Genomic DNA, 14,404 nt, shown 5'->3' on the forward strand with positions numbered 1-14,404 from the left:
ATGGCCTGGCATCATCTTAGGTACACATATGCATCACGCCTACAGCAGGAAGAAACAATTCCAAAGCAGTTTCAGGGTAGCGATAGCTGGAAGAATTCTGATCCATGGAATGAGGAAATCAATGACTTAGACTCTCTGAGGATACCAGAGATGTAGCTAATTAGCAAATGAACTAATAAAGTAGCAGGGAAAAAAAGATCAATTTTGGGCCTAGGTGTTTCTTTAATTTGTATGATTACCTATAGATTCATGTTCTTACATAAAATAGTCTGATTAATAGTTATTTTGATGGTTTTCTGGAGTGGATATCACTAGCTTCTTAACCATCAGCCATCAGGGACAAGAGGGAAGACTGATATCACCTTTGTATCGTATTTGAACAAAGTACCCATCCATCTGGTGGTAAGCATCTAAATTACAGGCAAAGGCCTTATTAGAGCAAGGTTCATAATTTTTTTTTCTGTGTTCTAGACATTTTTGGCAGTTTGGTGAAGCCTATGGATTCCATTTCAGAATTTAAAAATTTTATGAATAAAATATATTACAAAAATAGCATTACAAAAGAAATAAGTTCTATTTAAATACAGTTATCAAAAACATTTTTTTTCCTCAAAAGTTCACAGCCTCCAGGCTAAGAACCCTTGCCTTCAAGGAACAATCCAAGTTAAAGAGGATGTAGCTAGCTAATTCAATCCAATTTTAGTAACAGAAAGCATTGTACTTCCCATAAGGCTGCCACCATTTCCTGACAAATCAACCTCATTTCAAACCTTATGGGAAACCTGCCAAGGTGTTAAAATTACTATCTTCAATGGAAAAAAAGTCAGCATTTCTAAAAAGGACAAAGGAAATAAAAGATTCTCTAGGATATGACACCAAAACACCGAGTTTTGAAGGAAAAAAAAACAATCCAAAAGATTTCCCTAAACTATGAGATACTTGACTCAAGTTTCAATCTGAGGAATGATCAAAAGGAAAGAGACTTTGATACTTAAACATAGACTTTGTCCAGAAAATCCCCAAAGAAACAAAACTTGCAAATTACCTGGTAGTTATTTTGGTTTTGTGATAGCCTCAATTGGTTTGATGATACAAAATGTGGAGAAAAATGACTTCGGGATGGATTGGCACTACTGTACAGTGTAGTGGACGGCGTGTGCAATGAGGTCCGTGGCGCCAAGTGGTAGTCTCTGTGATAGAGTACATTGTCAGTCAAGTCTCTGGCATTCGCCAATTGTGAAGTTGCCACATTTCTCCCCGGTCCAGGCAAAGTTGCACTTTGGTTCTCAGCTCGGAGGGAACTGCCTTCATAAAACCTTGAGTAGTTTGGGATCTGGGCTCCCATCAAGGCCAGCTCTTCTTCTCTGGCATATTCATCATCAACATCACCTGTCTCCATTGCAATGGACAGGTAATTCCCTTCTGCTGAGCTAGGCTTGTGTGTGGCATGGCCTCCAAGCATTTTTTGTGGATAGTCACTAACGGCCAATGAAAACACTTCCCGGATCTCCAGATTTTGGGCACTACAGTATGGGTCTCTGACACCTGCCCTTTGTCCAGATGAGCTGTGCGGTATGAGACTTGAATGCTCCGGCTTATATGACCTTTGACCCCCTATGGGTTCCGTTTTGCAAGGTCGGTGGCATGCCGTTGACTTTTGAGGTAATGGCATTTCAGCAGCTTGGACGGAGGCACCTCCATAGTTTTTCTTGGCCTGGTTATATACAGGGTTTCCAGCATTTAGTACGCTGGTCTGTCTTGACAAAATAATCGTTTTTTCACCCAGGAGCAACGAGGCATTTTTACAGTGTGCCATTTGCCTCTGCACAGGAACATGCAGCTGAAATTCAGGCTCATTTTTTCCCAAGGATCTCTGAATTGGGATTTTATGAGTTTCTGCCATTTGAACATTTGTCTGTTTGGTGGATCCTTGCCTACCTGAAGAACTAGCTGGGCTATAGATACCAGTCACTATGACATCATTGTTAGAGGCCCAAGAAGATTGCTGGCTTGGGGGTCGAGCAACGTTGACATTGACAATGTTTCTGACAGCCATGTCTGGAGATGCTTGAGGGGTACCAGGCATAGTCCCTGGGGTTGAGGATCCAGACTCGGCATTCTTGCTGCTCATTTTTCTTCTCTTGTTGCCAACCCAAGTCTGGAAAGACAAAAAAGTTCACATGAAAAACCCCAAACCCTAACAGCTCACCAGCAAGCCTCAACTTTTAAATAAGAAATTGTGTTTACATTTCCCATCAGACCACTTTTAGCTAAAAGATAAGAGGAGCCAAATAAAAGACCTCTCCAAAAATTAATTATGATCAAAGTATAGACAGACACTTGGTAGATACTTCAAACCTTTTCCCAAAGTGTACTGTACCACCGCCCTTCCCCAATTATGCAGCACCTAACCTTTACACAAGGACAGTGAAGATGCTTTATAATGGCCAATCCTCAACTGCATCGTGCTTTGATTCTTTGTAAGATTTGCTTGATTTTTAAAAATGGTAATTATACTAGATAGAAAAAAAACACAATGCTCCTCTAAAAAGGAGGGTGAGGGAGTAGAAAGATTACTGGACCCAGAGTCAGGAGAGACCTAGGTTTGATTTCTGGTAGCCCCACTTATTGGACAAGTAACACTAAACAACTTTATTAACTTTTCCTTGCCCCAATGTCCTCATCTGTATAATGAAGATAATACTATACAATTTTGTTACTATGATATAACGAACCAGCTTTGGTATCAGGAAGACCCAGTCTCAAATCCTGCCTTTGACACCTACTAAGTGTGGTGTTGGGCAAATCAATTAACTTCTCAGCACCACCCCCCCAACTCTCTAAAACTAAGTTACAGAGAATTTGTGGATCAGTTATTGGGTAGAGGAAGTTGCCACAACTGGAACTCCTCATAGAAAAGAAATTAAGAGATTCAGGCCCCAAATGACTATTGCCTGTCTCCCATGGGCATAGCATAAAACATAGAGTGCTAGATAACTGTGATTTAGTATTAGCACCACCTGAAGCATTGTTCCTATTATTATGAGTGTTGAGAAATGCTAGAAAAAGGCACCTGGGCTTTGATGACTAGCTTATAGCCAAATGAGGACAACGTCAAGGTAGTTATGCCGGGTTCAAACTCGTTCTGAATGAGCTGAAGGAGAAAAGCCTCTGGCATAATACAGCTGAATGCTAACAGCTATGAAAAATCCTCATCTGAAAGCTGAGGGATTGGGGATGAGGGGATGAGATCAGCTCAAAAATCTTAAAAATTCTGGGATCCTACAGGTTTTGCAAGGGCCAAGATAAAGCAAAACCATTATAAGAATGATATATTTTAAAGCATGATCCAAAGAAAAAATTTCCCCAGTCCGTGTCTTTGGCTTAATAATAATTAAGCAAACAAAACGTCCATTTTAATCCTGACCCCTACTTAAACAGAAACACATTAAATTGTATTGGTATTTAGCAACCACTTAATTTCTCAAATTCTGAAAATTAAGCATGGACACCATGCTGCGTATTTACATTCATTTGACAAACAAATGATAAGTAATTCTCAGCATCTATATCTGTAAAATGGAGAGGTTGAACTAGATTATCTCTATGGTCCCTTCTAGCTACAAATCTTATGATTTTAATATAGAGTGGAAAAAATGAAACATTCTAATAGGAAAGTCTCTTTCCTGAAGCATTCCCTGATCCTCCTGGGCTTAAAGTGTCTTCTTCCTCTCCAAATAGTCCTAGAGCATTTTGTCTGGCTCCCTTCTCTGTCCTATCACATCCTATCTTGTATAATCCTTATCTAAGGTCCATGTTGCATTTCCAACCCCCTCCCCAGTCCCCCACCAAGTTCCTTAAGGGCAAAGATTGTGTGATTTTTTTTTTCCCTCTCTGTATCTCCAAAGCCTACCATAGTGCCTTATACTAAGCAGGCACTGAATGTTTATTAGAAGGATGAAAGCTATATCATTCTCTGAGAAATTCTGAAATGGTTAGCTCCAGCCTCTTGGAGAAAAGTTTTGGAACAAATCTGCTTCCCCCCCCCATTCCCTGCGTCTCCACCCCAAAACACCATGTTTTCACTATCAAACTTGAATTGGGGACATGCATAATAATCTGAATATGCTGTAAACTTAAGGATTATTTTGTATTAAGTTACATTGGAGATTGGAACAAGGCACATGACAAAAGGTAAATTACATAAATACCCCAAAGAGCTAGAAAACTTGCCCATCTAGGATAAATCAGAAAGTAGGCAAAAAAAAAGATTTCCAGAGAGCCAAAAGATATATCACAAAAGCCCGTGCTCTAAAGTTCATGCATGTGCTCAACCCGAAATTCTCTCAGGTCCTCACTCAGAGTCTCTTTCCTATTACTTTATACACAATTCTAACGAGCTTGGGTTTTTGGCCTAACAAACCCACAGCAGATTAGAGGTGACATTTCAGAAAGGTTGGAGAGATGGGCAGCTATAGACAGAAGTGAGAAGTGATATCTGACAGCCTGACAAAGGAGGAAAGGGGAGGGGGGGGAGAAACACACTATCAGAAGCAGACAAAAGAATTCAAAAAGGACTGCAGTCCATGGGGGCCATGGAGTGTGGAGGCAAAAGGCCCGAACACACTAATTGGCCCTGAGGGCGTCACTGCCACAGCAGTATACTACTGTGATTGATGTTCATGGTGATGCCTCTGAGTCATCAAGGAAAGGTTAACTGATGGTCAATATCCTCTGTTTGAGAATGCAAGGAAGTGGGAAATATAGTTTAGGAAGATCTCTTTCCAAAATGGTTGCCATAAAAAAGCAAACAATTCATATGTGAAGGAGTAAACCCTCAGCAATCCAGAATGACTCATTCCCCAAGGGTTCTGTATAAGCCAAGGTCTAACTGTTATTTCTATAGGAAAGAAAAAAGTTTAGGAGTCTCGGAAAGAAGTCAACAACTCAAGCATGTATGTTTGATGTACACTGTTCTACTGTACAAATGTTCTATTGTTCTGGGATGAACAAATGGGTCAAGTGATAATATTAGAATCTTGGTTAAGAGCTGACAAGGCAACACTATGCAGAACACACAAGATTTATCTGATGCTGGCCCTTCATTTCTACAAATCTACTTAAACTCAACTTGAGCCTTAGCAACTTCCTCTCAGTGACCCTCTTCTCCTTCTCTCTTCCAGTCCACACTAGATTTATTCTCACTTTACTGGCCTAATATTTGGAAGTCTTCTTTCTATAGGAAATGTGGTTTACAAGCCCTCTGAACCTGGAGTTTGAGATCTCTGATCTGGGGTTCTTTGGAGAAGGGGTACTGTGAATCAAACACATAACCTAAAGAAAGGAAACAAAACTCTCTGGCAACCGGGGCACAGAAAACTAGCACAGGCTGGGATGGAAGGCTTGACGCAACTCTTTTTACCCTGGGCTGGAAAAATTGCCCAACTTCTGTCGGAGCATACATTAGAAAGTTCGAGTTCCTGTATCCTTTACGCTTGCTTGGAATGGTGAGCATGCATAAACTTTACAAATTTTCCAATGCTTTGGTTCAAATCTTATTTGTAATCTTATGTTCTAGGCATCGATTTTCTTTATTCCCATTAAGTCCATTCCCTGTTTTGGCATCGGCAACAGTACAATTCCACATCTTTGTATTTCAACACACTCTCAATTTTCAAGCACAAAAACACAAGTTATTAGAGGAAGATTGCAATGAGCAATTGGAAATATGAAAGCTAAGAGTCTGCCATACAACTGCCTGAGAACACTTTTTACATCAAAGTAACAGGAAGATAAAAGGGGGGAAAACAAAAGGAAGTCACACTTCAAAAATGGGAATTTGATCTGACAAAATGGGATCTCATCAACCTGAGCTACTATTACTCATTCTTTTTTATTAAATACCCTAAACACAACCAAGAGGAGGCTTGTAGAATAGCTACTTTTTCCAAAATGATTTCTTTTCTTCTTTCATCTTTTTTTAAACAACTATGAGGTTAAGTCAAAGTGTTCTTTGCAATAGAACACTGAACTACCCAGGGGATACATTTCTGGTCCTCACATAAATCTATTCTGGTTGAAGGTTGAACTCAGCAAACAGGAAAGCTATGTTCTCAATTTGTTTTTCCTACGATTAGTGATACAAATCCCTATTTGAAAGGAACATGTTCTCTGACTGAAGGAAATGTACCCTCCAAAGTATTCTGCTTGACAAGAGATTTCTATCTTTGAATTTCTTTGAAGAGGTTCCACAGAAAAGTACATTAGAAAACACGACTTACATTCTCTCTCCTGAATTACTCCAAAAGAATGCCAAGGTTGAGAAATCTGCTACTCCTGGTATCAGGAGGAAGGTAAGCATGTGCCAACAGCTATGAAAGTATAGATGAATTTGAGATCTCCCCCAACTAAATCATTGGATTGAGGCTTTTTAGTATGTGCATTGCTTTGGTCTCTCCCAAATGGCTACCAACTATGATTTTGATAACTCAACTTCTCTGGGTACAAAAGCATCATTCACATTGGAATGCCACATCTTTCTGGGAATGGCCCACTCATCCAACCAACCTGATGAAATGAATATATATTTTATAAAACGAAAAACCAAAAAAAAATCTTTCTCTAAACAGGTCAATAAATGTCCCTGTCACGAGTGCCATTTGATTATATCAGGTATACAGACTTCTTGGGAGGTCTACGTCCAAAGAACAGGTAGTACTGTGTCAGGCATATCTGGGGCTCCTCAGATAATTGAAATCAATCTCTAGGAAAAGGTCAAATTTCATTAAAGACTTAATGATAGCCGAAAAGAAAGAAACAACCCTCAAGAAGTTCATTTATTTGATGGACAGGGGCCCACCCCCCACCCCTCCAACAAAGGCTTTCATGCTCCCAAGACATTCACAGGAACATCAATACAGACTACAGATGGAGTGTTCTCACTACAAAAATTAGCATTAAGTTATACCAGGGAAACTAAGTTATTGAGAAAGTTAGTGCCTTCATGCCCAGCAGTTGTTTTCACGTTAAACAAATATCATTTGTTATGAAATGATGTCAATTCAAGGGTGGAAGACCTCTGTACTTACCCTGACTACACTGAAGTCCAGCTTAGTTTCTTGCGCACACTGTAATATGAGCTGAAAGCAATTTTTACTTTGATTTGTCATCCCATTTTCATAATAACGCTGCAAAATCCTTTGTTGCTCTACAGTAAATACCGAACGCAGATTCATCTAAAAATAAAAGAAGATACTCTGAACATTGGAAGCAATCGTTTGAGACGGACGAATTTGCAGGCTCTCATTTATCTGGACAAGTTCAAGCTACCAAGCTAAAAGGCTTTTCTCAGTGAATTAATCCCCACTAAAGGGCAATAAGTTACTTGGGCTATGGGGGAGACAGCTCTTGCTGATAAAATGCACATCAGGTGAAGACTTATTGTATTTGTTCAGAGGAAGTATCAACTTAAAAGGCTGCCAAATAAATGGAAAGTCCTTATCTGGTTAGTTTAATGTATGAAAAAAAATAAAACACATAAGGCTTCTTTTACTGAAAGCAATATACATACATGGCTAGTAAAGCTTGGTGTGGTTATGGCCATCCTCGGTCAATTCTCACCAAGGCCAATAGCTGTTCTTGGTCAGACAAGAACAAGCATCATGTCTGACAGATATCTGTCTTACAAGCAGAAACAAACCAGTGTTTTTATTTTCCCTTCTTTCTGGGAGTAAAGTGGTCCTTTGGGGGAAAACCAAAATACTCTCCTTTAAAGCTATAATGTTTATGGAAATACTGTCAAATACTCTGGCAGGTATGAGTGGGAGGCTCCCTGTTCTTTCACAGCAGTGCTAACCAATGTCGTGATTTTGATACCTATATAGCATAGAAATCAAAACCCCAAATCTGTGCATTCAACTGAAAAGAAGCCATAGCCAATCTACACCCCTTCAGGTTAAATTAACACTGGGTCTTAATTAGACAGCAAGAAAAAACAAAACATACTTCCTCCTTCTTGCACAATAGGCTAGAAGCTTTAATCCTAAGGGAAAAACAACTGCAGGCTTGCCACTGAGAGATGGCAGGTCCATCTTTCAGAACAGGTGCCTTCTACTTGTGCATTTCAGAAAAGATAACAATTCCTAGGCTCTGGTTAAGGCAATCTCCAGATCTTTCTTAGAGTGATAGCGAAATGAATATTCCTAAAAGCAGGCAAGCCTTTTGCAAGCAGAATGGATCATAAAAACCAGAAGAAAGAGGGGGAAAGCAAGCTGAACAATCTTATAAAAAAAGATCACAACAAAATATTATAGCCAAACCCAAAGGAAGTCCTTCCTGGCAACTGTAGATAGAAATGACCTGGTGCAAAGGTGCGTGAACTGAAATCTATTTCCCCTTCTCCAAAGGTTTCAAACAATAAACCAGTCCAGCAAAGAAATGAGAAAGGACTTACACTGCCTGCCATCCCAGCAGCTGAGTGTGTCCCTGCCTTCCTTCTTTACCAAAGACAAGCACGATAGCAGGAAAGTGGAGGGGTGAGGTCACAGGAAAGGGAGAGTACAGTTGGTTCCCTGCCCTATATTAGCCTGGTGAGTTCAGAAACCCAAGTGTCCATCTGTTTCATGGGGGGTCCTTTGTCTTAAGGTGCTTTGTCACATAACTGGATTTTCCAGGGCTTTTGGATCAGTTGGCAGTGGCAGCAGTCACAAAAAGCAGCTTCTAAGCACCAATGCGGCCACCTCTAAGAACCCTAACTTTGCTCCATCCCCCACAGGGATGTGAGATAAGAGATCTGGTGCGCCCACATGGTGGCCTACCTCTCCTGATCTGACCTAACTGCAGGATCTGGTGGCCTTCAGGAGACCCCCACGGCACAGGCACGATTGAACTGTTTTAGCAAAATTCTTTCTGTTTGTTTTTATAAAATATATTCATTTCAGTAGGTTGTTCAGGTGAGTGGAGCTTGTGATTTTCCAATGAAAATGTTCCAGTCACATGTGGAGCAGTGTAGTGTTTCTTTGGGGGCTAGCCAGAAGCAGTTCAATTGGACATACATTTATTATGCACCAAAAGCATGCAGAGCACTTTACAAGACACTGGTGGGATACACTCCATTTAAAGCATGGTGGCCAATTTAGATTCCGGGCAGACATTTACTGCTGCAGCTTTGCCCCTTCCTAATGGGGCAGTAACAACAGCACCGAGCCCAGGAGTGGAAGGGCATGGGCGACACCTAGGTAGGATGGCACCTGCCCAAACTGGGAGGGGGTGTCTTTCTATTGGCATGACTCCAGGAAAATAATGGGCACTTTCTCAGTTCTGAGGCCAGTCTCACAAATCCCAGCAGGTTCTCCATTACTAACACTATTAGCCAAACACAGCAGCTCCAGTTCTGGTAAAAGACAACACCGTGACCTTTTCCACCTTCTCCATAAATTCAGTAGCATCAGCAGGAAGGCCACTTTGCTCAGGAGATCTATTATTTATCTTCCAAATTAAAGGAAGCTAATTCTTTCCCACAACAACTAGATAACCCAGCAAGAACAAGATAAGTTGTCATTATCTCCGCCCACCCCAGTAATCTTGGAGAGTGAGGAAGCAAGATACCCAACTGTTCAGCTGAAGCTCTTAATCATCAGCAAGAAAAGTTTTTACAATCTTACTCTTACAAGTGCGATTCTTATTTATTAGAACAGAAGAAAAAAGTATGTTGGGGATTCCATACACATTAGACTACATGGGAAAAGGAAAGGAAAAAAAAACATTAGTAACTAAATAATGAAAGATGTGTTATGTCTTCTAACGAGTCAAGAGGCAGACCATGGCTTCAGCCTAACAAGCATGGCTCCTTTCTATCTGGGGATCCAGCCTGTTGAATCCCCTGGAGCTCAATTCTGATGAGGAGGGCAAAGAACATGCCATATGATGGCTACAAAACCAACAATCACTTTTTCTCTCTGAGACTTAGTTTCCTCACTGGTAAACTGGAGACAGCAATCTATCTCACAAGGCTATTCAGAGGATTGAAGGAAACGATATATTCATTCAACAAATATTTATTTAGCACCTACTGGGTACATAGCATTGTGTTGGGTTCTGGGGAAAAAGACAAAGTTTATGGAAGATATGGTTCCTGCCCTCATGAAATTTACAGTCTGGAAAAGGGATAAGCCAAAACTAGATTATGATAATATTCAGGAATTGTGTTACTTAGATGTAAAAGCATTTGGCAAATTCAGGTGTTTTTTTTTCCTTACTAGTACTATTATAACAACTGGGTCTTTTCCTGGCTGTCCTACCATCTTGTAATATTCTTGAGTTAACTGGCAGAAGCTAAGAAAAGGTTAGGCACAGCAAATGAATGGGAATAATGTTAAATTGGGTATAAATTCATATGAATTCACTGACTTAGCACAGTGCCCAGCACATCATAGATGCTAAATGACTGGCAGTTGACTGGCTGACTGATTTATATAGCACTTAGAGGTCTGCAAAGCACTTGGAATACATTACCTCACGGGAACCTTTTGATCCCATTTGGGTGGTGCTATGACTATCATCATCCCCATTTTACAGATGAAGAAACTGAGGCTGAGGGTCAGTGACTTGCTCACAGCTAGTGACTGAGGTGGGATTCACATCTACATCCTTCCTGATCCCAAATCCAGTTTTCTAGCCATTACATGAATCAAAACTAAGTCCTAACCCTGACCTTGCTGTTAAACAGTGATTCTGGGTATTAAACCAATGCTTTAGACCTCACTTTCCCTCTGAAATAAAAAAGAGGGTAATTCCTCCCTACACAGGTTTACATGATATAATGGGTCCACTAATCTGACCTTTTTAGGTGAGAACGGAGCCTCTCTAGAAAGCTACCTTTTTAACCTTTAGGAAGTCATTTAAGCTTTCTCAACTGCTTTCCTCATCTCTAAAATCAGGGGGCTGGATTAGATGGCCTCTCATATCTCTTTCAAAGCTATATCTGTGAGCCTGTGAACACACTGTGTAATGACTTGGAGATTCCCATACACTATGCCCTTTGGAGGCTCCAGCTACTCAAGCCAAGAGAGATGCACTGTATACAGAAGCTCACTCTAGAGCAGTGTCCCGATTCCAGTTGAAGCAGAGATGTTTCAGCACCCACAATCTTCTCCCTCTTTATGCCGAGAGCACTACTTCAGCAGAGACTTGTCAAGTATGATCATTTTTTAAACTGTGGGAAGCTAGGTGGCATTTCAGTGGATAGAGTGCTGGGACTAGAACCAGGAGGACTCATCTTCCTGAGTTCAAATCCGACCTCAGACTTTTAATAGCTGTATGACCCTGGGCAAGTCACTTTACCCTGTTTGCCTCAGTTTCCTCATTTGTAAAATGAGCTAGAGAAGGAAATGGCAAACTACTCTAGTATCTCTGCCCAGAAAACCCCAAATGGGGTGAGGAAGAGTCAGATAGGACTGAAAAACAATTGAACAATAAGCACTGCATAGGGCGCAGTGGTGTTTTGAGTATAACAAGGAATTTTCCTGGGACATTCCAAGAATCTAATTATTTTCACAGTTTTGCCCTGAAAGGCAGACACTTATCCTGCTGGCAAATGAATCCCGAACTTAAGCTGTGGATTTTAAGTCCTGACAGTACAAGGTCACTGAAGAACTAGGGCCATTCTTCATCGGAGCTAATACGGCTACCAAAACAAGTTTCTACCAATGTAAATTCTCCATGTAGCTTGGATTGAAAGTAAACACTGTTCATCTTCTGCCCCAAACTGTCATTATCTTGGACTTAAACTGCTGGGGAAATTCACCCCGGAGCTACATACAATGAAGAAATAACCGCTCTAATAATTCCCAGACATAGTTGGCACAATATCTGTACTTTATGAATGAAAGGTGGCATAGAAATATAAAAGTAATATACTACCAAGAAAAGTATTAGCACCTCCCCTATCCAGAAACTATAATTAATGTTCATAAGGATAAGTGAGTCATCAAGAAAAAGATTCAATTATGTTTCTTTAAGAAAGCTAAAAGCATGTGTAATAAATCCAATCAATCAACCAGCAAGCATTTATTAAAGTGCCCACTGTGTGCCAGGCACTGTGCCACATGCTGGGGATACATAGAAAAAGGAAGAACCTGCCCTTAAGGAGCTTACATTCTAAAGGAGAGAACGTGTAAATAACTAGGTACATACAAGAAACTTGCATTGTAAATGGAAGGCAGTCTTCGAAAGGCAAGCGCTAGCAGCTGGGGGACCAGGGAAAAGCCTCCTGCAGAAGGTGCCCATAAACTGCTTCCTAATGGAAGTCAGGGACCTGAGGTAGAGGTGAGAAAGAGCATTCTAGCCACGGGGAATAATTTCCACTCAAAATGGTCAAAATATTTTAAAGCTTGGTGTTTAAAGGGCTGAATGGATGTAAAACACATCATAAGCTATCCTGAAAATTCGCGTCACCAAAGGATCAAGAGGGTATGGCCTTGACTGCACTCAGGTAAACTGATGGCAAGGAGCAGAGGATTTAGGGCTAAATTATTGAGACTGCCTTTACCTCCTTCTACCACTTAAGTAAATGAAGACTAGAGAGGTTAAAAGGCTTACTGATAAGGTCATACAGTGTGTCCAAATTATGCAGAATTACACAGGGTTCAAATAACACATCAAGCATGCAGTAGCATGGTCAAGAGGCTTGCAGAATAGTAATGCCAGTAAATGGAGTACTATTCAGTTTGGCTACTCAGGGGAGGGAAACCTGTGGCCTAGAGGCCACAAAAGTGCAGCCTAGATTTGTTCTTTGAAGTTTGGATTCAGTCAAAGGGTCACACTTGAAGATCTATAGGGCCACACATGGCCTCGAGGCTGCAGGTTCCCCACCCCAGAACATTTTCCTTAATCAAGTTTTTGTTTGAAAGTCTCCTATTCATATAATCATTTATACAAGATCACAAGAAAAAGAGAAGCAGATTCCCAAGCCATAATATCAACACCAAAGTACTGTTCCTTCCCAAAGCTTAAATAAACTTTAGTTTTATTTAGCTCCATGTACCATTCCATAGAGAAGGGTATGATCTCAACTTGTAAAAGGTAATAGCGATGCATTTTGATTTAGGCCAGGACAAAAATGGGCATGATATTCTGTGATTCTGATGTTCTCTTTGTAAATAAAACATCAACATTTTATCCTCATTGCTGTTGGCATGGTGAAAAGAATCTGAGGGGTTAGATTTATATCTTATTTACTGACCTAGGACTTGGAGCACCTCCTTAGGTCTCAGTTTCCTCATTTGTAAAATGAGGGGGTTGGGTTAGAGGGCCTCTAAGGTCCTTTCTAGTCGTGGATCTATGATCCTATTCTCCATAATCATACTTGGAATATTTAAAAATAATTATGGCACAGTTTTGATTTGTGATTATTAGATGTCCATGGCCATGTAATGAGAAGTCAAAAGGGGCTTTGCCATGAGGCTCCACTGGTTAAGCTTTTTCTCTCTGGTGACCTTTCCTGGCTATTACATCTGCCATGCTCTTGCCCCTCTGCCACCCTTCTCCAAGGGCCCACCTTTCCAACAAATCCCTTTGGGCCAAGATTCTCTAGGCTACCTGCTTCCAATGTTAGTAGACCCACAGTGAGACCATTGTCTTGGGCCACCATTCCTTACCTCTTTTCAGTTATGGCACTATCTGCATGCCATTTTCTTCAGAAAGGCAAAGAAAGACAGAAAAGACTTTCTGATGGTATTTTGTAAATGATTTAACCTCTTAAGGTATCGTGAAGGCAATAAATCAATGTGAAGTTTCACTGAGGGGCAGTGTAGTATGATGAGGGGAGTGCTAGATTGGGAGGCAGGAAGACCTGGGTTCAAGAATATTGCTTCTGACTTTTTCTAGATGCATAACTCTGAGCAACTGAACCTCACTGAGCCTCAGTTTCCTCACCTGTAAAAACAGAGATACCTACAATATCTATCTCACAGGGTTGTCAGGAGGTTCAGATACAAGCCTTAGAGATACAATACCTAAAAGGCAACTGTCATAGAGTAGACATATAATGACCATGTTCTTTAAAAATCTTTTGGAAAGATCTTTCTGATCCAAACTTCCTCTCCTGAGAACCCCAAGTGAACAAGTCACTGTGGACAGCCACACATTCCAGACAGCACAGGAATCACCTCTGTAAGCACTTGAGCTTTTTGGTTTCATACATTTGGTGTAGAAATCTTTCCCCAAAAGTAGTCTATATTTCCCTTCCCTGTCTTCTCTGATGGAAGATAATAAACACATTCTCTCAAGAACTCAGAATTATAATTACAGAATTACAGACTGTAAAATCTTACTTAAACCTTATCACTTGACAGATAACTAGCCTTGAGGGGTAAAATGACTTATCCAGAGTCATACATGTTGGAAA

General features: G+C 40.6%; 1 protein-coding gene across 3 annotated transcripts in view; it reads right to left on the minus strand.

The window, feature by feature from the left end:
• HDX (highly divergent homeobox) overlaps nucleotides 1–14,404 on the minus strand; it is a 106,863-nt gene that overhangs the window by 68,691 nt on the left and 23,768 nt on the right. For 2 of the 3 annotated variants that reach the window (XM_069067373.1, XM_069067372.1), the window contains exons 2-3: nucleotides 7,089–7,235; nucleotides 1,046–2,158 (exon numbers count right to left, since the gene is read on the minus strand). In XM_069067373.1, the coding sequence (XP_068923474.1) occupies nucleotides 1,046–2,158; nucleotides 7,089–7,235 (1,260 nt within the window). The remainder of the gene's footprint in view (nucleotides 1–1,045; nucleotides 2,159–7,088; nucleotides 7,236–14,404) is intronic. The other variant, XM_069067374.1, reaches the window with a different exon arrangement.

The sequence above is a fragment of the Petaurus breviceps genome, unplaced genomic scaffold (genome assembly GCF_028583685.1).
Source record: "Petaurus breviceps papuanus isolate PSGF00001 unplaced genomic scaffold, PetGlider_PUasm1.0 90747, whole genome shotgun sequence".
Taxonomy (NCBI): Eukaryota; Metazoa; Chordata; class Mammalia; order Diprotodontia; family Petauridae; genus Petaurus; species Petaurus breviceps.